At 38.6% G+C, this 26,071-nt stretch overlaps 1 protein-coding gene across 1 annotated transcript in view; it reads right to left on the bottom strand.

Moving 5' to 3' along the window:
• The window catches only part of LOC104624003 (V-type proton ATPase subunit S1-like), a 48,286-nt gene that overhangs the window by 10,732 nt on the left and 11,483 nt on the right, over nt 1–26,071 (bottom strand). The window contains exons 5-7 of the mRNA XM_010291251.1: nt 19,914–20,107; nt 18,883–18,926; nt 14,157–14,242 (exon numbers count right to left, since the gene is read on the bottom strand). Of these exons, the coding sequence (XP_010289553.1) occupies nt 14,157–14,242; nt 18,883–18,926; nt 19,914–20,107 (324 nt within the window). The remainder of the gene's footprint in view (nt 1–14,156; nt 14,243–18,882; nt 18,927–19,913; nt 20,108–26,071) is intronic.

The raw sequence follows: 26,071 nt of genomic DNA, 5'->3' as shown, positions 1-26,071 counted from the left end.
CAAGAGGACTGAGAGAAGGAGCTTAAGGTGGTCATACTTAAAAGTACATAGGAGGAAAAATGTTTTCAAAGCAGGATTAAGTTTGGATTGCTGAAAATGGAAGGAGCTCCTCACAAAAAAATGGAAATTAAACTTCTAGAAAATGGTATCCTTAGAATATATTTTATCCTTTTCAGTTCCACCTCAGCGGTTGGTAGGGATTCATTAGGCCACTGCTTGCTATGATATAGTGAATCCTGAAGTGAATTCTGTGCTACTTTGCACCTTTGTAAAGCAATTGTAAGTCTAACCAAGGCATTGAAATAAATATCAATAGCCTGTCATTTTGCCCAGAGGAATCTTTCACCTCTTTTTTCCCTTTATTAATATTCTGATAAAGCAGGGGGGAAAAAGAATGCATAGAAATGAGTTACACTACATCAATAGAAATCATTTATTAACAATGATTGCTATCATTTTAGTGCCCTGCAGGATATTTGACCAAGCTCACTGGCTCACATTATCATCTAATGGCTTCCCTGTCCAAGCGTGCATACTTCTACCAGCAAGCCAAATGGCTCGGGGACTGTGACACTCAGCTCCTACCTTGCCTTCTGCGTCTCATCTCCCAGGGTTTTCCACAAAAGCCAGGCTGGGACATGAACATTAAAGTCAAAATATAAGTCTCACTGTAAGAGATAAAGATCTCTTCTATAATTGATAGTACTGTTATGACTTGTGGAGAGTACCCCAGTCATGACCAAGCACTTGGAGATCTTCTCTTAGAAGGGACAATAAAACTGCAATATTTATTCTACTGCTCAGTTCAGTAGCCTGCATAAACACAATCTGCAATTTCAGCTCGTGTGTTTATGGCTAGATGTGTTTCCTCACAGGCCTGCCCTTTTGCAGCACTGGGCTGTATAAGAGATCTCTTCCACTTACAGAAAACATGACTGCTCTGTGCTCCTGATCATGGTGCTGGGGTGGGTGAGTTAGCAGGGACCGTGTGAGTGCCAGAACCCAGAGCAGAGGAGGGTGCTTCGATGCAGCACTTGAGATAATGATTCCGCTTAAAAGGTCTTAAAATAAGGTAGGAAAATTTTGCATGTATGGGATATACAAGCATGTCTACAAATGCCACAGCAGTCCCAATTTTATGAAGAAAACCTGATATTTCCTCTTATTTTGTCACTCCAACTTTCAACTGAGTTTTATACCAAACTTTTTAGCTAACTTAAGGAAGAGCAGTAATTGGTCTATAAAAAAAGCTTGATTTTAGAACGTAAAACGGAATATATATGAGCTGGAGAAGCAGTGGAAGGAGCTGCTACACTTAAATTCTCTACCTTCAATTTCACTTAGGACAAATAACCCTAATAAAATCATCGCAATGAAAACAACGTCCTGATCATCTACCAGATTGTTAAAACTCATTTACATCCTTTTAGCTAATCAGATTTTTTCAATCTCATATAAAAGAGAGAAAAAAAAATTATTAAGAGCTTACATTGTAAAACAGAATTAATCCTGAAAGGAATCTACCAGATGTGTCATTCAAGGAGTATTCACTGATGCCAATGTCCCCAGCTTTAATATCAGATTTTGGGCTCTGTTTCAGGCAATGCTGCCCTGAAGATAAAAGAAGCTAGAGATTTTACATCATTTTTGACTGCTAAGGGCAATACCCACTCCAACTGGCTGTTTTCCCCACTTTCTTATGTCCGTATGTGGAATCCAAGTTGCCATGGAAGATGTGAAAAAGGCTGAGGAGCCTCTGCTGCAGTAGGAGGAAACAGGTAAGTAGTGAGGAGTGGATGGAGGTTAGGTATGGGTCTGGTGGGTTACCCGATTGAAAAATGCGGACAGCGGCCAAAATGTGTTACTGACAGTGCTGGGAGAGTTGCCAGCAGTTTGCCCCAGATGTAGGCTAGCCACAGGGGAATTAAAAATCTGAATATCTATAAAATTCTCCCTCCCTCCACTAAATATTTTGATCCTGCAGCACTTTGGAGGACTAATCTGCAAAACTGGGAGGCCTGTCTACCTTTTTTTCTTAACTTGAAGAAAGGGGTGTGCACAGGACAATAGTATTACATGTTACACTTCAAATTTTTATTGATACTTCAAGGAAATAAATTTTTAACTTTAAAAAGTTACACGTCGTTCTTACAATTCCCCAGTCTGTCTGTAATAAATGAGAGTCTAAATACCAGTTCATTTTTTAAACAGTCAGATTGTCCCTGTAAAAATACTGTGTTCAATGTGGCAACACCATTCTTTGCTCTTGGCATCTCCATCTGTGTGTGACAATTCTTTTGGAGAAAACAGAGAAAGCCAGAACTTGGACTGCAGGAACTTGTGAAGGGAGTGTGGCTCTGTCTTCCTAGTTTTGCAGAATCGAAAGGCAAAGGCCAGTAATTTTAGCAAACTGGATGTCTTTGACAGGGAAGTTAAACCAAGCATTTTTTTCACAGAAAATCAATAAAAAGGTGCTTACCTTGCACTCTGCTTTCTTGCACTCAGTATCCACTTAATTTTTCTGACACTAGTGTATGTAAGCTGGAAGGCATATATATAGATGAAACCCACATCAGAAAGTCTAGACAAAGCTAATCTTACAAATAACATCCATGCTTTTTTGAAGGAGATAAACATGCTTTTGTTTTCTTTTGATAAACCCTTTTCCTCCTTCCAAGTTTGTCTCAAAATAGATGTATTTCCACCAAAGCCTAGTTAACCCTTCCAGTTAACACATCCCAGCCAATGTCATCAATCTCAGTTTCATCATTTCCTTCATCTCCTACCAGTCTCTAGCCCATCCACTAAAACAAAATGAGACCAAAGCATGGAACCTTTGCCAGCAGTTAGGTGTAACTGCCACCTCTGTGGCTGGTAGTTACTGACCCTTGTCATGATATTAAACTTTGGAAAACTGAGCTTTATAAGGTGAGGGGCATTAGAAAACAAAGACCGACTTCCTTCCAGCACTCCTGTGGGATGGCTTTAGCAGCTTGATGCCTATTGTTGTTCCTACACCATAGTCAAGCTTCAATGCCAGATAATGGCAAGCCTGGCTGGGGATTTGGTTCAACCACAAGCAGTTGCTCCTGCTGGCTTTTCAGATCTTGAGAAAAACTGTGGAGCAGCAGTAACGAATATCATTAGGACCATAAGGAAGTAATGTATTGGGAAGGAGGAAGGAGTTTTCAACAGTGAGGAGGCAAAGTGGGATCCAACATTCACCTTGAGATAGTTCTGCTCAATGTAGGGCAAGAAACCCTCCTTATTCTGTTCCAGGATTTTGCAAGTGATTTGGCTGAAAGCCACAGAGGCAGAGATATCTCTCCATTGGAATACTTTGGATTTGTACCATAGTGCACTAAAATGTAGAATGATACTTTTTGAGATTCATTAAATATCTATCTGCGAAATCACTCAATCATTTGGGCTAAACCAGAAATCCCATCACATGCCTCATGCTGGGCAAATTTGCCTATTCTCTTTACAGCATCCCCAGCAAACAGTCCAGGGGTCTACTGGGGAGCCCCAGAATCCTCCCACCATTGCCTCTGGGTCTGATGTAGTTTGACTGGTGCTAACACAGGTGACTGCACAGGGGTCTGACTGTACAGGGCTATTTTCTTGAAAGGTATTAACACCACAAGTTTCTGTAATCAGTCAGTTTTCTAATTAGACAACTTTCTAAAAAGAAAGATATCATATATTAGGTGACTGAAATCCAATTCAATTCAAAGTTGTCAGCTGCAAAGGACGGGACAATATGGTCCGCAGAAAGAAATAAGATCTGTATTTCAATACACAAACACTGCCATAACAGTCTGTCAGCATTTTATTAACACCCCTGCCTAGTTCTTAGCTTTGTCTGCTAAAGCTCTAATGTGTAAACTTTGTGAACAGAGGCTTGCATGCAATTCCAAGTTCACAGATTTTTATGGAAAAGCCTGTAGGATTTAATAAAAGTAATTTTTAGAGAGAACACTTCAATAAAACTATCCATCACTAAAACAATGATATATTTCTCTGTTAAAGTCATAAATATGCTTGAAAATGACACAAAAAAATTATCATCCTCTATCATAATTTTAGAGGCATGTATGCTGTACTTATGAGTTTGATGGCTGCATAGGCACAATGGCTCTGTATGAATAATGATGTCCCCTCTTTTCTGTTTTAAATGGCAGAAAATCATTTGCTGATGGCTTTGAACAGACTCTAATACTTCAGCGGATTGCAGGCAGGGTAAGAGTTAGAAAGTAAAGAAAAACACAACCACTATATGCATAAATATAGCAGATCTATAACTGTGCAACAAAATGTCTTCCTTAGCACAAAACACTGAATTTTGAAAACTGAAACATTCTGTGACACTACATGAAGTGAATGAATTCTATTCTAAAGTGAAAAGAAAGATAGAATATGATATGCCAGTTGAAACTAAAATGAAATAATCCAGATTTCTTCTAACTAGTCTTGTGTTACAGATTGGATGCACTAAAATTTAGGGTTTGTTATTCCGCCATCAGATCACACACACTTCCCAGAATCAGGGATCTGCCTGTTGGAGTGGGTCCAGAGGAGGACCACCAAAATGATCAGAGGGATGGAACACCTCTCCTGTGAGGACAGGCTGGGAGAGTTGGGGTTGTTCAGCCTGGAGAAGAGAAGGCTCCGGGGAGACCTTACTGCAGCCTTCCAGTACTTAAAGGGGGCTTCTAAGAAAGGTGGGGACAGACCTTTTAGCAGGGCCTGTAGCAATAGGACAAGGGGCAATGGTTTTAAACTAAGAGAGGGTAGATTTCAACTAGATCTAAGGAAGAAATTTTTCACAGTGAGGGTGGTGAAACACTGGCACAGGTTGCCCAGGGAGGTGGTAGATGCCCCATCCCTGGAAACACTCCAGGTCAGGCTGGACGGGGCTCTGAGCAACCTGATCTAGTTGAAGATGTGCCTGCTCACTGCAGGGGGGTTGGACTAGGTGACCTTTAAAGGTCCCTTCCAATCCAAACTACTCTATGATTCTATGATTTTACTGATTATTGGCAAAATTTTATGTCATGTTTTAGTAAAACGTGTCTTTGTTCCTCTAACAGCTATTCCTTTAGCGCAGACAGCGGAGGCTGCAATAGAAATCAAATGGTGCAGGATATAAATGCTTTTTCCAGTGTACTGGGCATCCCTGTGCTTGCACCAGCTGGTTCTTTTACTGGCTTTATTCATTCAATTTCCTACAAAGGGAAGGAAGACAAGAAGTACTGCTCTGACCACACGCAGGAGCTACCTAGCCAGACAGCACCAAGCTCCTGGCTCTTCAGCCCTAGGAACATGTTGGGAGGAGACACATACACTGTGATCCTCTGGGTGGATGGGATCATTTCCCATTTCTAAGCCTTTGTTTCCCTAAAATGGGAATGCATGTCTGCTTCTGAAAAAGATCACACCTATGGGCTTTGGTGTCTGGAGAAGATGCTGAAGATACAAGTCTCTGTGGTCACCAGTAGCAATGAATGGGGAAGGGACTCAGAGTTGCCAGATCACAAGGATCTTGAGAATCCAACCCGCTTCACTGCACTGAAAGTAGGGAAAACTGCACCATGCTTGAGGGGCTACCTATCCAATTTCCAGTGACTGACAAGGCCACTGTTGTTATGGTTTTCCTGGTTGCCAGCAGAACAATGATTTACATCCAGCAGGCATTTTTTTGATGTGTCAATTATTTTAATTTTCAGAAGTGGTGATTCTACAAGAACCTAATAGGCAAGCATGAGGTGGAAAGTCCGTGAGCTTTCTTTACTGGAGCTTTGTTTAATCTGTGGGCTGCCTGTTCTGGCTCATGGCCCTTAGTTAAATAAGTTACATATTACCTTTTACATTCCTGTCCCAGAGAAATGCTATGTCAATATCCCAACCTTCCACTGCCAAGACACAAGACCAGCTAAACTGTGTGAGACCAAAGGTCCACCTCGCTCACTGCCAGTGCTACTGATAGTAACTGGCAGCTAAAAATAAGAAAAGGGTAAATACAAACAATACTTGTCCCAGGATACCCTCCTTGATTTCTGTAATCTTTGGTTAGAAACCTTCAGAGCTGAAGGTCGCATTTAAGTGGACATGTGTAATACGATCTTCTTTCTATCCTTCCTTCCTATCTTACTTCCATTAGTTCACCAAATCACTGAAATCTATGTACTTTTGTCACCTCAAAATAGTTTATTTTGTTTCTTTAAAGGAATTTGCTGTTCCTGAATTCCTGTGTTATGGTCTGTGAGTGGTGATAATCGTAAATACTGGCCACAGACAGGGAATAACTATTTCCTGCTTAGCCCATCTGTGTTATTGGTGGGTTTATTTATTATTTCCCTCATAATTGTCATTTTTTCTAGATAAAATATTTTAATCCCGTACCTGTACTGTATCGCTTTGGAGTTGGGGAGGCCAGAACGACACACACTATTCCATTGGAGACTTGCATTCACCAAGGGCTCAGTGAACTAAGCTGACGCTTGCTGCTTTGCCCTTCTCCTTTCCAAATGGTCGGGAACGCTCTGCTCACTATTCATCCCACTGCTGACTGCCGGGATGTTCCGAGAGGTCCACCCACAGCCGCACCGTAACCTCTCTTCTGAGAAATAGCGGCCACTCACCGCAGTGTAATACGCGTATTTAAGGTTTTCCTTATGTGTGTTACTTCCCTTTACACTGGATTTCACCCGTCATTTTGTCACCCAGTTATGCAGTGCTGTGAGTGGTTTCTCCAGCTTGTCAGGACACCAGCAAACTTTGGCACCTTCGGATTTCAGCCCCCTTTCCATGCCAATGACGACTCTGTCAGGACAGTATCGACATCAATCCCCAGGGAATTCCACTGGTAACTACTCACCACTGTAAACACCGATCCTTTATTTTTATCCTTTGTTTCCTACCTTTATTGTTTTTATTTCTCCCTCAAAATAATTTCACTTTTTTGTCTTTTTTATTGTAGCAACAGTATCAGTTTTACTGATGTATTTTACGCCTCTCAAAGAACACCGAATCCACATTGCATTTTCTTCATATATCCACATATTTACTACTTTAGTTTCAGCCAGTGTTGACGGTACAGGACACAAGTTTCCTGGTTGTAATTCTCCAGAGATATGGAGCCTCTTTTCAAATGGCATGTCACACTTGCCACTTCCTGCTCCTCTGGAGTTAAAGCCAAATTAATTTATAGTTTTAATATATGCATATAGATTATACAAATTATATTTTATAACTTGTACATCAGAAATCGTGACAATTGATAGTTTGGCAGTTTCTTATTTTAGTTAAAACTTAGGTGAAAATTATCTGGCCTTGGTTATATGCTGCTGTTCATTTTATTGATTTATTCTGAAATCTCTTCCACTACCACCTCAGTAACAACAAAAGTTTTTGAGGCTCGATGATTACTAAAAAAGTCTTTGAGGTGAGAACTTCTCTATGTTCCACCACAGAGATGATCAACACACAGACTCATTTGGCTTTGTGTTGTCACTCATTTTTCAGCGTTCCTCTTTTTTATTAGATTCAATGCTCTCTGAAAGAATTAATGTCTAATGTGTTTTTATGAATATTTTTATGTTTTTTTGCACATTATTCCTCTGAATCTCTTTAAGTTTACCATATGATTTTACACTGAAATTGCAAGAATTTGTATTCCTTTTAATTTTCTGTATGCATACAGGACTTTGTATTTTGAAGCATGTCTTTAGTACGTTTAATAGCCTCACCTCTTTCACTCTGTTGTTTAACTATGACACGGTTTGGGATGTTTGGATGGGGGGAGGAGGGTAAGGGGAAAGAAGCAGTCTTTCAAAAATGCTTTTTGACATACAGTTTGGGCTTTCAATATGTTGTGTTAAAGAGTTTGCATTTCGCCTACAAACAGTGTCAGGCAACATAATTAGTGGAGCTCACTGGGCAATTCACCAAATCACAGACACATGGATCACTTCAATCTTTAGGTTAAAGTCATATCACTTGGATGCCATGTTTGGCCACAGTCTTCAAAGACTCTGTTCCTAGAATAGGACTCTAGAATTCCCAGAACACTTATCTTTTTCTCCTTGAATCCAAACTTCTTTTAAGATACAACAGCTGTCTTTTACAGATCTATTCTGTCACTCTAATGAATTTTATACTTTGGCATTTTCCTTCCAGAAAGTTTTTAGTGTGCCTACCAACATGATGAATCAATATGCTTGTTTACAATTACACATTCAATTTATTCTATTCCATTTTAACTGTATACCTAAATTTTTTTCTGAATTATTATGTTTATGACCTCTGCCTATATATGACTGTAGTTTTAAGAGTATTCAGTGCAATTTTTATACCTGCATTTGACCAATTTCTGTTTTTTCCCTGAGACAGAATTCATCCTCACCTGTGTCCTTCTCCACCATCCTTCCCCCAACACAGTTTTCCTGGTCCTTAGTTTTAAACGCAAAATAAATACAACTTTTTAATTTGGCATGTATGTAACACTTGTATAGGCTTCATCTATGCCTTAAAAAGCTAGCAACTGAAAATAAAAAGATTGTTCTGATCAGATAAGAATAATAGTTTAGTTCCATGCTGTCCTTCATTTCCCAGTGAGGTCAATAAACATATATATATAAAAACATAAATATAAAATGAAAGTTAAAGTTGCAAAAATGTTTAAAGTAAGTGAATCTTAATGCCCTAGTGCAAAGTCTAGGGTTAAAGGTAAAACACTAGTTTTCAGTTATTTCCCTGAATCCCCCACTAACACATGGAATGAATCATACAGAATTGCTAACAAGCATTTCTCACATCCCTAGAACTCAATTTTCAAGCTAATTTGGCTAGTCTTTTTTTTTTTCCTCTAGAGTGACATGTAACTGGCTTCAACCAGCCTTAAGCAGTCCTTTTGTAATTATTTAAAAAAACTCTACCTCTATTAAGTGGAAAAAAATGAGTTAGCTAGGAAATAATTAAATGCATATTCTTCATCTACAAGTTAAAGTTTATTTTTTATTATAATGGGATCCTTTAAGTGGGGAGAGGACTAGAGGATGAGGAATTCCTGTGGTTTCTTCTTTTAGATTGGAAGCACTGATGCTTTATTATACTATCTCAAACTATAATTGTTCCTTCAAATGTAAAAAATACAAGAGTAAATGAATAAGGCAATTCCTGTATTCAAGGATGTGTGCAGATATCCACCCTGCAACCCCAACTCTAGCAAATGGCATTATAAGCATTTTTCTAAAATTTGGTGCATGCGAAAGCTTCCATTATATAACATTTGAGTATATTAAACGATTAAAAGCATTCCATTAATCAGAAGCTGTGAAGTCAGTGGGGTAGCTGTTGCAGAGTTTAGATTCCTCAGAGTGGTGAACTGAACAGTCAACAAAAAAAGAGGAGCTGGATATAAGTGGAAGATGTAACACTGCAAAATGTAATGCATTTTAAAAAATGCATTAGGTAGAAGGTAGAGACAAAGAAAATGCAACCACAAGCACTTGTCAAAGACGACAAAACCTATTCATACTCTTTTCAGCTGGGGTGCACATCAATAGCACCTGAGGATACCTTCAAGAGACACTTTTTAAGAGTCAATGCAACCTCTTGTGCTGCAGATGCTCATGTTAGTTATGGCTAAATAAAGTTCCTCTAACTCATATTCCTTGGCTCTGAGTGAGATCAAAGACTTCACACACTTAAACACCAACTAGAGCAGACAGCTTGTAGACTGAAGCAGTCAAAAGCCCACGGTAGCTGAAACTCTCTGAAAATGTGGAGGCAGTAGAGGTTTAAACAGCACTTCACAATGCATCTGTAAAAAGTGGAGTCAGCAAAATGAATATCAGCTGGGAAGTAGCCATAAATCTCCTTTCAGCAAGATGTGGTTCCTCAGCATTCAATCTAACTGAGAAGAGATAAAAACTATAAAACTGTCATGCAGAAGTTTCAGAAGCAAACTTGTAAAAATATGACATGGACACCATGAGGATCTGAAGGATGGGCATCATGATGAAATTTATGGTTTGAGGCCTATCTATCTTTGAATCACTGCAGCCTTTTTAACCTCTCAAATTACAACAGCACAGGCAAAATTATGCATTACAACCAGAAGCCAAAAAAACTAATTAGCAGTAAGCACAAGTAGGAGGGGTGACTTTGATCATAGTCCCCAAGAACACAAAAATTCATGTATTCATGAGAACTCCTGTTGCAAGAGTGGAACAAGGACTGCAAAGGGGTTTGATTCTCCTGAAGAAAAATAAGCTATCAAATGAGTTTCAAGGGGAAAAAAGGTCTTGTCAGTTATCAGATTATCAATTCTTCGTATAAATTTCTGGTTTTTAATGGAAAAGAAGATGAGAAACGTGCAGTGAGAGTTGTCTGACTAAATGTATATGTCAAGATCTGACCTAAGCATGAAGACTGCCTTCATGGTTGTCAGAGACAAAGGAGATCAGGAAGGGTGAGATGAATCTCACTGCAGCACTCCATTACAAAATAGGTAAGAAGGATCATACCCTAAAAAGTCTTTTATTGTAAAGAGAATCCTGGTTGATGACTTCAGATGTAGACATTTACACTTCACTTGCCCAGAATTAGGTGATACAAATAACTCTCACATTGTCAGCCCAACTCAGCCAGACCTTGAAGGCGAAGCATTTTAGAACAAGAGTTGCAAGGTGTGGCAGTCAGCTTGTTGGAAGAAGGCAGCTCTTTTACAACAGGGTAGAATATCCAGAGGAATCATCAACTGGTTAGTGAAACCACTTCACAGAATCACAGAAACACAAAATCATTAAGGTTGGAAGGGACCTTCGAGATCATAAAGTCCAACCATTAACCCAACACCACCATGTTCCCTAAACCATGTCCTGAATTGTCACATCCAATTGTCACATCAAGAAACGTGTGGATGTGGCGCTTCAGGACATGGTCTAGGGGACATGGTGGCACTGGATTAATGGTTGGACTTGATGGTCTTGAAGGTCCTTTCCAACCTAGTGTTTCTGTGCTTCTGTGATTCTGTGATGCACACGTTTTTTGAACACTTCCAGTGATGGTGACTCCACCACCTCCCTGGGCAGCCTGTTCCAAAGCTTGACCATTCTCTCGGTGAAGAAATTTTTACTAATAGCTAGTCTAAACCTCCCCTGGCACAACTTGAGGCCATTTCCTCTCGTCCTATCACTAGTTACTTGGGAGAAGAGACCAACACAATCTCACTACAACCTCCTTTCAGGTAGCTGTAGAGAGCGATAAGGTCTTCCCTCAGCCTCCTCTTCTCCAGACTAAACAACCCCAGTTCCCTCAGCCGCTCCTCATAAGACTTGTGCTCCAGACCCCTCACCAGTTTCGTTGCCCTTCGCTGGACATACTCAAGCACCTCAACGTCCTTCTTGTAGTGAGGGGCCCAAAACTGAACTGGTCACCAAACAGCCTCTGTTTCAGGATTGTAATTCTGTCTTCCAGCTTCAAATTCTGAAACTGGAACAGAACAAGAACCAGCCTGAATAAATCTCCATTGTCCATTGGGGTTATTAACCGATAACTATGATAGCCCAAAGGGATCTGTGGCTGCACTGACTAAGCTAAACAGCTCTTGCTCATCAAGTCAGAAGAGACTCAATCATAGGGGAGTTTTGCCTCCTGTCTCATTATTTCACTTTCTGTGAGCCAACAGCAGTCTGGACTCTTTTCCAGTTTATGCATTTCTCACACTTACTTTTCTCTGCTTGGGGCAATGGAAGAATGAATGTAACAAGATAATGCTACGAAGCAATCACCTGCCCAACAGCAAGGAGCTAGAGCTATCAGGAGAGAAGTATCTCATAGCCCCGGTGTTTAGGAGCTCCATTGCATAAAATTAATTTACTTGATCAGAAAAAGGTGTCTTTTTTTTCTGTTTAATTGTCATGCTTAAAGCTCATTTTGTTCATTAGCAAGAAAAAGCCAACTTAGTAAATGGAAATCTTTCATACTGAATGATTGCTATTGATTTTCAAGTGTACTAAAGATCCGTAAAATCTTTTTCCATATGATCAAAGCCTTTTACTCCTCATACAGAGTGATCTTGGTTATTACTGGGGAGTGACCCTGTAGCTTCTAGATCATGGAATATAGTCTTTATAACTTAAGCAAAAAGAGTTAGTTCTTCAGCTTAAGGTTACAAAACAGTTCACATCTTCTGTACTTCAAGCACAGCCAAAGATATGCAATACATACTGAGAAGAGGTTACATAAACATACAGACCAATGAACCCTCAAAGATACTTTCCATTTTGCCTTTTCTAGCTCTGTACAGAAGCTGATAACCTTGAATGCACTGAAATAACTTAAAGTTATTACAGGGGGAAAAAAAATGCTTCAAATGGTTTTATATGGCGTTGAATTTAAAGAATTAAGAAAAGTTTAAATTGCTTATTTTTTAAAAATGCAGAACATGTTAAAACACATAGCTTTAATTATTTACGAGTGTTTCAGTTGCTCAAAGTCACCTTAATTTAGAAAGCCTGCTGAAATATGCATACATGGAAAATACAACAAACTTTTAAAATTGCTTGAAAAATTCCTTCTCTTGACACCAATTCTTTCATTAATTAAAAATATTTTTCATTCCAATTGTTCTAAATGCAATTTGCAGCTAAGAATGCCCATGTGCCTTTGATGTCAAAGAGCCACAATAACTAAATAATTTTTATTTTGGATCCTTGTTAAAAAAATAATGAAGTATTTACAAACAAGGCAGATCAGAAATCTTGGAGTTATGTCCTCTCCTTTACCACAAGAAACATACAACACAGAGAATATCAGTGTGATCTTCCTCATGCTGCTCTGTCTTTGTATTCTAACTCTGTTCTCCAAAACCCAGTCTCTGGAAATGAATTTCACAGGGTGGATTATTGAAGAAAGTTCTTGTTTTTGTTCAGTAGAACTAGCTTTTTTCCTAGAGTCTGAAGGGACTGTTCTGATCATCTTGTTGGATAGCCAGAGGTTCAAGATCCTATCTCCCTGCAAAAACCCAGACTATTTCTGATTGAACACAGAACACCTCTGGGGGCCTTATCCACTTTTACCTTAAAGAATATTTATGAAGTGCAGTCAAGTTGCCTCTTACTGTTCTTTTGGATAAGCTAAAGGGACTTCATACCCATTTAAAACAGGTTTTCTAGATGGTGTTTTTCTGTTAAGAACAGCTGTGAATTTTCCATAGTCTTCTCTCCTGAAAACTCTCCAGCTTCTCAAGATCCTGTCTGAAGTGCTCACACTAGAGCCGGACAATCCAACTAATGGTTTTCCTGTTGCCTACACCAAGGCAATTATATCTTCTGTATTCTCAAATGACATTATCTTGAGTTTGAACTAAACTTCAAATTAAACTAAGCATCATATTAGTAGCTCAGGTGTGTTAGCACTGGAACAGATATGTGTCTTCCAAAGTTGCCAATTTTTAGGATACAGCCCATCCCTCATATGCCTCTCGTTTTGGCAGGAACTGTATTCTGTTTTTCTCAAAGCATAACTGTCTTCCATTTAATTGCATTAAAATTAAAATTTAAATATTTCTTGATTACAACCTGTATCTCACACAAAACAGGTAACAGCATAAATAACTATTCTGCATTACTACTTGCTGCTAATTTAATATGATGTGATCTATAAATTGTGTTCTAACTATCAGCAGGGGTGAAAACTTTAGCTTCCAGTTGTAAATACCAAATATTAACTAAGAGAAATGAAACCAATTAATTTAAAAATTGATAAATTAGTAGCCTTCTGTTAATTAACAACGCTCAGGCTTTACTGATGAGCCGCACTAAGAAGCTCTGTAAGGATTCACATAGAACTTACTATAAAACCATTAGAGTTAAATGGAAAAAAAAAATACAAAACTTATAGTCCTTAAAGATAATCAGTTCTAAAGACAATGGCAGATTTATGGTCTACTACAACAGTAAAACTTCAATAATTATGTGATATAGCTATCATACATGAAAATTCATGCAATCATTTCTGGTCAAAACCTCATATAATACAGATTGCTTCCTTGTGTAATCTTGAAAATCATCTACAGCATTCCTTTGTAAACATTGAGTTGTTAGATGCCAAAAATCTGACAGTTCTAGGCACTGAAGATTACTCACCCTTGAAGGTCTCACTGCAGTATAAATTACTGAAAAATGAATCCCTCGTTCCTGCAGATCCATGGTCAGTCTTCCAATTATTTTGTCTATAAATAGAAACATGTATAATTTAACAAACTCTGTAAGCTGAGAAAGCTAAAATCCTATAGTAGTCGGAGAAGTAATGACCTAGATGTTTAAGCTTATTTAGTTTATTTGAGCAATTTAAGTGCTCGTACCATTTATATGTCAATAGCTACGAACCGGATAAGACATGTTCAGTGTCTTGAAAAATGCACAATTTCAGTGAGACAATAAAAAACAATTACATTACAACAGTTCAGAAAAAAGGCTGATTTTGAAACTGAAAACTAAATACTGTAGAAACAATACCTGAAAGGTTGAACTTTGGGCAGTTAAAAGCAAGAGCAGAAGAAATTTCTTAAGGGATGAGAGCAGGATGCATATACCACTAGTCAAGTGACCAGTTAATAAATAAATAAAGCTTAAGTAGTAGCATTCTCTGAATTACAAAGTACACAGAACTAATCACTGAGAAAAAATACTCAAAACATAGTGCTTAGTTTGGGGCATGATATGCATAATATTGGCTGCAATATTCCTTTTTGTTTCAGTAGATTTGAAGACTGATTCTGCACCCTCAACAGGATATGGAAAATTTTGCTGTTGACTACACTAGAGGCCAAAGTAGAAATACGATGGAATATTTCTGCAAAAGGAAGGAAAAGTCAAGTAAGGAAGAGAGGACCTTTCAAAGAAGTCCAGAGATGCCTCTACAGAAGATTCTCCTTTAGTTCTGAAACCACAGGCAGTTGTAACAAATACTTACAACTCATAAATGTTTTCCAGCTGTATGCAGAAATATTAACATCTGCATCGGTTTATGATAAGGAGCATAATAGTTGTGAATCAAGAGCTATTATTAGTGTTGTTATTGGGACTAATAGAGAAATAAGCAATCAGACTAACATTTACTGTTTCAGTGTCTTCCCACTTCTCATCCATGTAACAGTCTGGTGAATGGATATTTTACAGCCTGGACGTACAGGCTTCTCAGATTTCAAGGTTCTATGTTACAGAAACTGTATTTCATTTTCGTGTACTAGAAGTGGAGCTTATATTATTATCCCTTTTAGCCTCTTCTATTTACAGTAATTATGGCCTCTTGGCTGAGTAAGATGTTTAGATTTTGAAAAAATGCAAGCATTTGTTTTTCTGCAGGGTTTTAACCAACCTGATTTCCTCGTATCAGTCAAGAATCATAGCTATGTAAAGTTCCCTTCTAAAAAATTACTGTTAAAAGGATCTACTGTAAGAAACAGACTTAATAAGAAAAACAACTGCTTATATACTACTAGTGTTAGTATGTCGTGTGTGGAGGTCTAAGGCATTACATAATGTAGATTTTGTATTCCATGAGGTGCACAGAGTGCAACTCACTGGATATCCTCAGCAGCCTCAGCTAAAATTTGCAGAAGAAAAAATAATACATAGAAAAATGCATAGATTATCTTTGTTTTTTCTTTCATTAAAGCAACTGATTACTTTTTGAAATGACACATTATTTGCATTTCACTTCAGTAAGGAGCTATGTGTAACTATAGTTACCAGTAACATATATAACTCTTGCCTTTGGGAAGATTCTAGAGGCAATTCCTTCATTCAGAGAAGCTGCTGTGAACACTCTCACAACAACAGAGCTGATATAGATTTTTGTTTGCCTGTGATCACAACTCTACCTTGCTTATGAAGTACTTGCAAATTCTCCAGGGGAAAGGGCCCAGATTTTTCCACAATATTTCAAAACACCTAAATTACATGCCTAAATGGGAGTATTAGTCATCCCAGGCTCTTTCTTTAATGGGACAAGAGATATTTCCAGATGGTGATATTGATGTTAGAGTGATTTTAGAGCGGATCTATTGAAGTTCGTTTTGTGTTTTTTTGGATAGCATGGATCAAGGAAACACTATGTAGATCTATGAATGTAAAACAGTTTGTCTAGGATAACACCTTCCAATTAGCATAACTGCCTGCATCTATGCCCTGGTGGAAGCATTAAACCTTTCTAACTCATTTAAGACACGTCCTTTGAATTTCACAAGGGAGTGCAGGATTAGTGCTATTATTACTTTCTAATCTACCCTAATTTCTTTGTGTGCTTTTACACATGAATGGAAGGGATGGAAGAAATGAACTGAGAAGAAATGTTCTGGGAGGAGAAAAGTAAAAAGAAAGGGAGAGTGTAAACTGGGAACAAGACAGAACCGAAAAGAGCAAGATCAGAGGGGGGAAAACAGGAGAGAAGAGAAAGAGTGGGAAGAGGAATGCACTGAGAATCAGAGTGGAAAAAGGAATACATGCAATAGCAATTAAAGAGCCTCATCTTATACAGATGGAGTCATAGGCAGCTTTATCGTTCATTTGGGATCCAGCAGGTAAGACTGACATGACAGAATGCAACCTTCTCCTGAGCAGAGAAACATTTAGGAAAACTGGCAAAAACTGAGTAATAATGTCAAACCCTACCTCATGCAAAAGAAAGAAAGAAAAAATGCTGAAAAGAAGCATAAAGAAAACAGTAAGCCTGAATCCCTTGAAACTTGAGCAAATTTGGATTCTGAATTCCAGTCTGGATTTCCTAATAAGCCTCATTTTAATGATGTGCTAAAAACTTCTGCTTACTCCAGCTTCTAGATATTTCAGAACAGCACATTTCCTTTGGGTAGAATCTGAGCCCATTAGTTCTGTCTTACAGAGCTTCCTGTCTGCAGTGAGTAAAGCGGCAGGAAAGATTTCTCTGACATTTTATTACATCAGATTTTAAAACTCTCTACAGCGGAAAGGAACGAGGTTGCTGTGACAAACATAAGAGGCTTTGTGAACTTCTAGGCAGCCTGCTAGGTCTGCAGTGTTTTACTGTTGATACTGCAATAAAAAAAATTTTACAAGCAGTATTTATGGGTTAACAATTCTCTTGTCATGTTGCAGGTATGTGACAAAGAGTATTTGTTACTGCTTACCCAGGTGGGATCTGTCAGCAGTCCTTCCGTAACAACCAGTAACTCATGACCTTGCAAGCAGTTCTGACCTCGAAGGGTCTCCTGACAACATTATTTGGCAAATGATGATGGTTGTGCTGCAAACGGTACCTAGACACCTAGACCTGCTGGAGCCCAGATTGCATGGCTTGGAAGACTGTGTTTGGGACACTTATCTACTACTTTTGGAATGACTCTCTTCCGACTCTCTCCCATCTGCTGCGCAGCCTTCAGTGGGATAATTTTAAGGAATCGTGGCTCAGTAACTTTCATCTGTATTAAAACTTCCTGGTGATGTTATTTCCAGTTTTTATTCAGCATCGCATTGAGTGCCTGCTTTGGTAAATAAACCAGAAGGTGAGTATTTAGCCCACACTCCCACTTTTCCAGAGCACAGCTGAGATGAAGAATACTAGGTGCAGATTTTGCATTTGGCCTTACAAAGTGGCACATCTTCCCTGATCCACATACCTTTTTCCTGATAACATCTAGCTGACACTAACCTGGAAGTTGGTATAACCTGTTCCTCCATCATCCCAAAGGTTCACCGCTAACTTTGCTGTTCCAAAACCAAGTGGCCTGAGGCAGGGTTTGGGAAGCTTATTTTTGAGTTTGTGCAGCTGAAGAAAGAAATGTCTCATAAAGAAAAAGCCAGGGTGTAGCCAAAGCCAATATGAAGACAAGGCTTTTCCTATCTAATATTCTCTAGGGACAAGAAAAGAGAACTAAACAATTCCAATTCAGAGATGGAAATCCAGTTGCTTATTTGAGCACAAAAACTACACTCACTTTGGAGTAGTGCAAAAACAAAGAGAAAAGGACACACCACTACTAAGGTATCTTCCCCTGAAATCTGCTTCTAATTTTACACCCCCAGCTCTGGATAGAAACAGTCATAGGCACTAAGGACACTGTTTAATTTGGAGCCCACTACGCTACCCTACCCTACCCTACCCTTACCCTACCCGACAATGTACATCCCTGAAACTACCACTACAGTGATTTGCAGATTTCATAACTCAATCTCTAATTTAGAGTAGTAAGTGAAAGCCCTGCAAAAAAAAGAGATGCCTCTCAGTGCCTTTGGTGTATGGCACCTCTTCTTCAGCCAGATGCTAGGCAAGATAAGTTTTATTATAGTGTTATATGGAGACATTCAACTTTAACAAGTAGTCTCTAATACCTGCAAAACCAGTAAAAGACTCTAAAATTGAAGGCTGTGAAGGACACCAGTATTGTTTTACAAAGAAAAATTAATTTCCTATTAATTTTCCTATTAATTCAGACACCCTCTGTTGAGACCAAAATCTTCAAACTGCTGGATGAGCCTGACATCTCCAGCTGCTGGTGTGCAAGGTGAGACCTAAGGAGGTGGTCCACGCTGCACGGAGATGCAGGGTTTGTACTCTGAACTGGGAGAATCTCAGAGCTTGAGCAAAAGCCCATGCCTGAAGCAGCAGCGAATGATCACAGAGCTGTACCCATTTTGGTGGATTTTGAATCAGTCGCTCAGTACTTCAACACTATGATAACTGACTGCTTATAAGTACTATAGATGAGGAAGAAGAGAGTCTTAAAATAGTAGTATTACAGCAAAACCCAGGAACTAGAAAACACAGTCTGCTCAAGTGAAAACACAGATTTAAATGATGAAATATTAGTTATATCTTGGTCATATTGCTTACCATTTTCAGCAATTGCTTCTAGGGTGGAAATCTCATTTAAACCACTACAAAAAGAGTGGGAGAAAAATAATTAAAATAGTTTTCTAGGCAAGAACAATGTGAACCAGAAATGTACAAAGATACTGACTAGTAAAAGGATTACTGCAAGCGTCAGTCCCTCCATCATTCTCTCATCTCCTCCTTATGACCTTTATCTTCTGCAAAGCCATTAATAGTACAAGGACCACATCTTCGGCTGATTCCTCAAACCCGTCAAACTTCCTTAGCTGCAGAGAAACCAGACTGCTGATGCTATTTAGACCAATGTCTGCACAGCTTGCTTTTCATTTGGTGTCGGTCCCTTGTCTGACATTTGTACATGAGTTCCTTAAAGTGGGTATCATGTCTTCTTTTGTGTAGTGATGTGATGGCTATGATTGAACTTCCTTAGGACCTATTGATACATGCACCTTATACCGACATGTACAAATGCCACAGGGAACAGGCCAGGAAGAAGAAAGAGCAGGAGAAGCTGAGCAGAGGGACTCAATACACCCATGCCTTATATTTTCTAAATATACATTCACCTGAAGGAACAGTCTTTCTCTACCTCTGTTAGATCACAGTTGTCATAGGCCTGGAAACACAAAGAAATATAGCCCTTCTCTTCCTTCTAGAGTGGTAAAAACCAGTCTTTCTAGTCATATTAACTTCAGGTTTGTCTGTATGTTTATTTGCTTGTTTATCCTGCCAGTTTTTTTTGACCACGGGAATGCCTTCTAGCAATTAATGCTGCAGGTTAATCATGTGTTGCATCAAATAATTCAGCCTTGCTGCTAAAAGTATGTTGCCATCTAGTTTTATTAGTGGTCCCTTTGTTGTCATCAAGGGATTATAAAAAACACCGAATTCACCCTTGCAAGAGAAATAACTTTGTTAACTCTGTAAGCTTCCACCCTGTTTTTTAAATTTCCTGAATACAAGTAACATTTTCAAAAGCTTTAAAAATCGTGCACACATGTGGGTCAGTTTTGTTTGTGACAAGCTCCTACCTGACAAGTGGTTGTAGCTGAACCACCAGTAAGTTTGGTTTAGATGTATTCACTTCCAGATGAGAGGCATCGAGATTAGTTATGTTTGTTAGCTTCCAATCTCCTGACCCCTGAAGAAATCTCAGAAGATACCTGGTAGCCTCGCAGTCAACAGCTGGCAAAACTAAAGATGAAGGAGAAGACTGAAGAATTTCCTGTAACGGATTTATGAACAGTTTATTTACTTGCTTAATAAGTAAACACTGATTTTTTTAATGTATCCTTAATTTAATATTGAAGGTGAGGAACCACCATGGTAAACACTACATGAGTTCTCACCGGCCTGATGCTGGCTGCAGGCTACTCCTGGAAAGGGGTAGTGAAGGGACACCTGTGTGGCTCTTATTCCTCCACCTTCTTGGGGCAAGCTTAAGGCACTCAGTGACATCAAATTCCTACTGTCCTTCCCACACGCGTGGAGGAAGAGGGGAGACAGATGATGTAGAAGTTCTCAAGCTAAGAATGTATTGGAGAGACAGGTTATGAACACTGCTAGAAGCAAAGCTCATCAGACAATCTTCTAACTAAATGCCCTCAGAGGTGTGAAGGATCAATGTCAGACACCTCAAGTTCCAGCAGCTCTATTCAGTACAGAGTCATACTTTGCCTAATAAATACCTTCCTTTGTGATGTACCACCACATCCTGGTGGTACTGCACACAGCAGAGACAAGTGTCTAATTTGTAACTATCAATTAAAGAAAGCTACATGTTTCGGGATCTACAGAGCCTCCAGACACACACAAACAAACTTCATGTCATGTACTTTATGTCTTTCTACTCAAAATACAAATCATAAAGCTCAGGCTGAACTTGTTCAGATAATCAAGCATCAAGTTATCTATCACTTTATTTATAATTCTCATAGCTGAGTTTCTGATGAAAATGCTTGAGTGAAATGAATTTAAAAATAATCTTGTTCTGTGAATTTCAAACCTGCACAGTCAACAAACTTCCTTTCCAAAGGTTTTTCTTTATAATAAAATTAACTTGAAATGTTCAGGGAAAGAAAATGCAACACAGAGACTTGAAAATGATCAAAATTAATGTACCCCAAGTTTAACATGAATATTTGAAAATATTTTTTCATTGAATCCTAGTATATGACTTGTTAACTTTGCTTTCCCATTTTCTACATTTAAGTCTAGATTGAGTCTGTCACTTGAACCAACATTCAGATATTCAAGTTGCTATAGACTCTCTCTCCCCCTCTAACTGATGCAAGTGTTGTAGTGTTGCTAACACTTTTCTCCTCCTACTCTTTTTCCTTTTTGTCTGTTCTCTGACTGCCTACCACTTTTTTGACCTGCTCTGTTTTTTCTAATTGCTCACATGTTTTCCTTGTAGGCAAAGGCTAGTTATTTTCACATTTCTATAGATGCTCATAAGGGAGGATTATGCACTATTGTCTGATTTGCCAGACTGCTAGAAAAATAACTGCAGAAATTAAAATAGAGCAGAAAGCACTGATCTGGTTCACAGGTCTTTGAGTAGCGTTTTTAGCACCGCCTTGAAAGAAAGGATGGTACATTTAATTTTGGCTTGTTTGTATATATGAATTTAGAGCTAAAATTCTGAGCAATGGTCATTTATTTTACTTTATTTTCAATTTTTTAATCCCTTGCCTCCTAGCAGCAGCACAATGGCAGCAGCCACTTCTTCCAAGCGTATATATAAAGCAGATTACTCATTTATTGTAGAATAAGATATAAAATGCATCATTACTGAGTAATATCTGAATTGTGCCTCTGCTCCTAACCAATCCTGCACTGCCATCTGCCTCAGCTTCCAGCCACTGGTATTCAACTGCTTTCCGTCTGAAGGGCAGACACAGCTGGACATGTACTCATTAGCCTCAGCCACGCTGCTCTCATGCCTCTTGTTTGTCCTTCTTGACGTTTTGTCCTTCATTGGCACAGTGTCTTTCAAGACACTACACACTTGTCTTCACAATACTCATATGTTGCTTTACGCATTTTAGGATTTCAATTATCATGGATCTTCAAAACATGAAAATGCCAAAAGAGGGTGGAGAATGAAGAGGACTACTGAGAAACACCCAATTTTGCATTCTGCTAAAGGGCTAAACAAAGAGGTACAACCACACAGTAGCTAGGAAAAAGAGAGGGAGAGGGAAAGGGAAAGGGAAGGGAAAGGGGAAAGGGGAAAGGGGAAAGGGGAAAGGGGAAAGGGGAAAGGGGAAAGGGAAGAAAACCTCCTGTTGAGCTGTTGGACTGATAGCAGAACTTCTTACATTAAATGTCAGGATCTATAACCTGTCTATGGGCAGCTTACTCTGATTATGAGTATATTTACCTTCCTTAGTGTCCCCTGAAGCACCAATCCTGAGTGAAATACTACAAGAAACTTCACTCTTGGATTACATATATCACTGTTCAGGTTTCTTTGAAGGTAGGTGTGGGATGACTCTGTCCACATTTCCAGCCATCCTGAAGCCAAGTAGCTGCATTAGGATAAAGCTGTGCTTGGACTTACTTGCCCAACTCTGATTTCAGTGTTACATTAACTGGATTGATACTACATCTAAGCAATTTGAAGTTGAAATGGAGTAAATTTAGGTCTGTCATTAAAAACTTACTGTTAAAATCTTTGTTAAAGACTCAGGCATCTACCTATAAAAGATCAAGTAAGCATACTCATTGTTCTGCACTAGTTTATGTTTGGCATCGAAGCTGATAGACATTCCTATAATAAAATTCTTAGTTGGGAAAAAGGCTCCTGTGTTGTCTCTGAGAATATCTGGGAACCTACACCCAAAGTAGGCAGGCTCTTCCATGTAAAAGAGGTCATTTAAATTTTCATCTTTTACCTGTGAGTATATCATATGAAAGTATTGTGTTTATTTTCTACAGCATTAGTCAATGGGTTATCTATAAAAAAGAAAAATCTGTTAAAACAGATTTGGAAGCACATCTGTTTCTACACAAAGTGAGAACTGCAAAGAAAATTACCATTGTTGCATTTTAACTTTCCAATTACTATTAATCTTATAGACTTTTACATTGTATCTATGCTCTCCAAATGTATGCATAAAGCTATATATTACAATTTTAATGAAAATTGATCTCATGTACTTTAGCTGATAAAACATGTTGCAGCTACAGAAAGTATTGTTGAACAAACCTCCATGCCACTGTACTGTATGGTGGCAAACATGACACCAGATTCTTTTTCAAGGGTTACAGACAGATCCGAGGAACTATAGAGAAGCAAACCTGAAGTCCAAGAATGGAAGGAACTATTCCAAAGGATAAAATACAGACTACAACAACAGGGAACGATTATACTTGGAAAAAGCTGACATGGCTTTGCAAAAAGACATTGTGCCTCAAAATTCTGCTGACAATCTCTGAAGGAGTCAACAGGCATGTACACCAGGGAGCTCTGGCTGGTACAGTGTACTCGGATCCACAAAAGGCACTTGACAGAGTCTTGAAGCAAAGACTCCTAAAGAAATGAACATCCTTTAGTGTGAGAGAGGCAGTCTTCACATGGAGGTAGGTAAAAGATAGGTAAAGAGTAGGTAAAGACATAGCAAACAAGGGGTAGAAAAAAGTATCTGTTCCTGCACTAGGATCTGTTCTGTTCCATATTTTCATAAATCATCTGGTAAAAAGCATAAATATTGAGTTAATAAAATGTGGTGGTTACACTGAATTATTCAAGATAGTAAAGGCAAAGGCTGATGAATTGCAGATGCAACTTCTGGTACAACCTCTTGGGCAACAAAGTAACTGATGAGATTCAATGTAAATTGATTTTAGCAGAGCACAGGGTGAGAAAAAAACCCACTAATTTTATGTACACAATAATAGATAATAGACTCAGAACTGAGTGCTACCCTTCAATAATGAAACCTTAAGAGGCACACCAGCTGTTTGAAAATGTCAATTCAATGGCTGATAGTGACCAGAATTCAAAAATCAAGTATTAGTAGTTTTTTGGAAAAGACTAGAGAGCCAAATATCATCGTGTCACTAAATAAATCTATGATGAACTTATGCCTTTATTATTATGCAGTTCTGCATGCCCCTTTTCAAAAAAAAAAAACAAAACTGAGAGACTCAAAGAGAAAGGGAACAAAGACAATTAAAATATCATAGGACCTCTGTATCACACGTGACTAAAGCGTACTGCTCAGTCTACGGCCACTGAGTGGGGATACGATGGAGATATAGAAAAATGAATGGCAATGTCTTCAAATAATAATTATGTAGCTGCACAGCTGGCCACTAATTGGAGTGTGTTACCATACACTGCAGTTCTAAGGACTGGAGCATTGCTTGGGGAAAGCCAAAGCTAATATTAAAGAAAAATAGTTTGTAGGGTAGGTGACTGCTTGACGAAAAAGTTCCCCCAATGTTAACCTTCATATTTTATTATTTAATTAAAAAGTTCTTTGAATGTTTAAGACAAATGATCTACCTATAAGATTTCTTTTGTATTAACTGGAAATAGAATTCTTTTATTGCATACAAACCCATTGATCCCAAAAGCTCAAAACAGCTGCTAATGTAGCTGAACAAATCTAATATCTGCAAATGCCTCTGTGGTTTACAAGCCTATAACTCTCACAAATAACACTTCCTTCTTGTAGTACACACACTGCTACATGCACATATACATTCAAAATGAGATCTCCAGTTTAGGTCTGTGAATACATCTGCATTTCTGAAGTTCAAAAGGAGGATGCTCGAGTGACATGGAACATCTATTATAGCTTAATGAATCACTTGTATAATACAGAGTGTGAAGGTATAAAAATTTGTGATTATGCAACATCAAAGACTCTAATTTCCCCGATGAGAAAATTCAGATCTGACCTTCACTTTGTCCTGTTTTCTGTGAATATTATGACAGAGTCTTTCATAGCATGATTAAGAATGCATTTCTTTCCCAAAGTAGCTCAAGTGGAGTGCAACTGATGTGATAGCAACTGAGCAAATTTTTGCAGCCTCTGTTATATCCAAGATGGAACTGGATGATTATAAAGATCCTTTCTGGCCCTAAAAGCTACAAGTCTATGCAATAGATATTGACAAAATTCTCCATATGGGCACCTACGTGAAAAAGAAATATTTGGTTTATACATCTCATTTTATTTCACTCAAGTTACAGCACCTCACCCCCACAAAATGATGCTGGAAAAGAATTAAGATTGTCAAGTCCAACAGAAGAAATCTAGGAAGTGTTGGAGTTAAGGTGAGCAATTTGTCAAAAGAAACTTTCCAGTTTTAAAGAAGCTGTAATGAGAAAAAGGTTCTCAGCTCCAAGTCAGAAAGGGAACAGAGACAAGGTCAGAAAGCAAACAGTTACTGACATTTATTCAGCTTGTTGAAAACCTGGGTTTAAATCTTTGCTCTTCCAGATACAGACCAAAGATTTACTTAAACACAATCTTTTTTTTTAGCTGAGGACCTCCTCACTAGCCTCTGTAGGTCCCCAATCCACTCTGCATAACACCCCATTTCTAAACCCGTCAGTCCCTGGACTTACCTCTAGCCTTTGGCTAGAAGTTCAACTACAGTGCTGATGGAGTCTTGATTACAAAGCAAAAGGAGAAACTTTTAACTACTTTAATATCTCTCCTCTTAAACATCCAGGGCATACTTAAATAAGACCACCACAGTATTAGGAGCTTGCAGTGTCATGTGTACATGTCACACAGCTTCTGAAATCAAACCAGTTTTGCAGTCAGGCAGCAAGAAAATTTGCTCCAGACACAGCCTTGCATAGATTCTACACCCAGAGGAAGATAAGGCATACCAGAGAAGTACCAGTACATCTGCCTCTGGGCACAACCGCTGATCCTTACACTACAAATGATTATTACTGCCATTCATTTCTCAGAAAACCCATGTACATACTCTGTACAGTTGTTTTTGTTCCAGCATCAGCGTTAAAATGCAGTTATATGGCAGAGAGATGAAGATCTCCAGTATCAGTGACACAAGGAAGATGTGAGGTTCTTAGACAATATAGATGTAGAGACAGGTAATATGTGAATATTTATGTATTTAATTACACATACAGCTTGCTGTGTGGTGCTTGGGAATTTACACTTCCTTGTGTGCTCTGATAGCAGCTACGTTACTAATA

This window comes from Phaethon lepturus, unplaced genomic scaffold (assembly GCF_000687285.1).
Source record: "Phaethon lepturus isolate BGI_N335 unplaced genomic scaffold, ASM68728v1 scaffold11757, whole genome shotgun sequence".
Lineage (NCBI taxonomy): Eukaryota > Metazoa > Chordata > Aves > Phaethontiformes > Phaethontidae > Phaethon > Phaethon lepturus.
The sequence above is the reverse complement of the archived record's forward strand: the minus strand, read 5'-3'. Positions and strand labels throughout refer to the sequence as shown.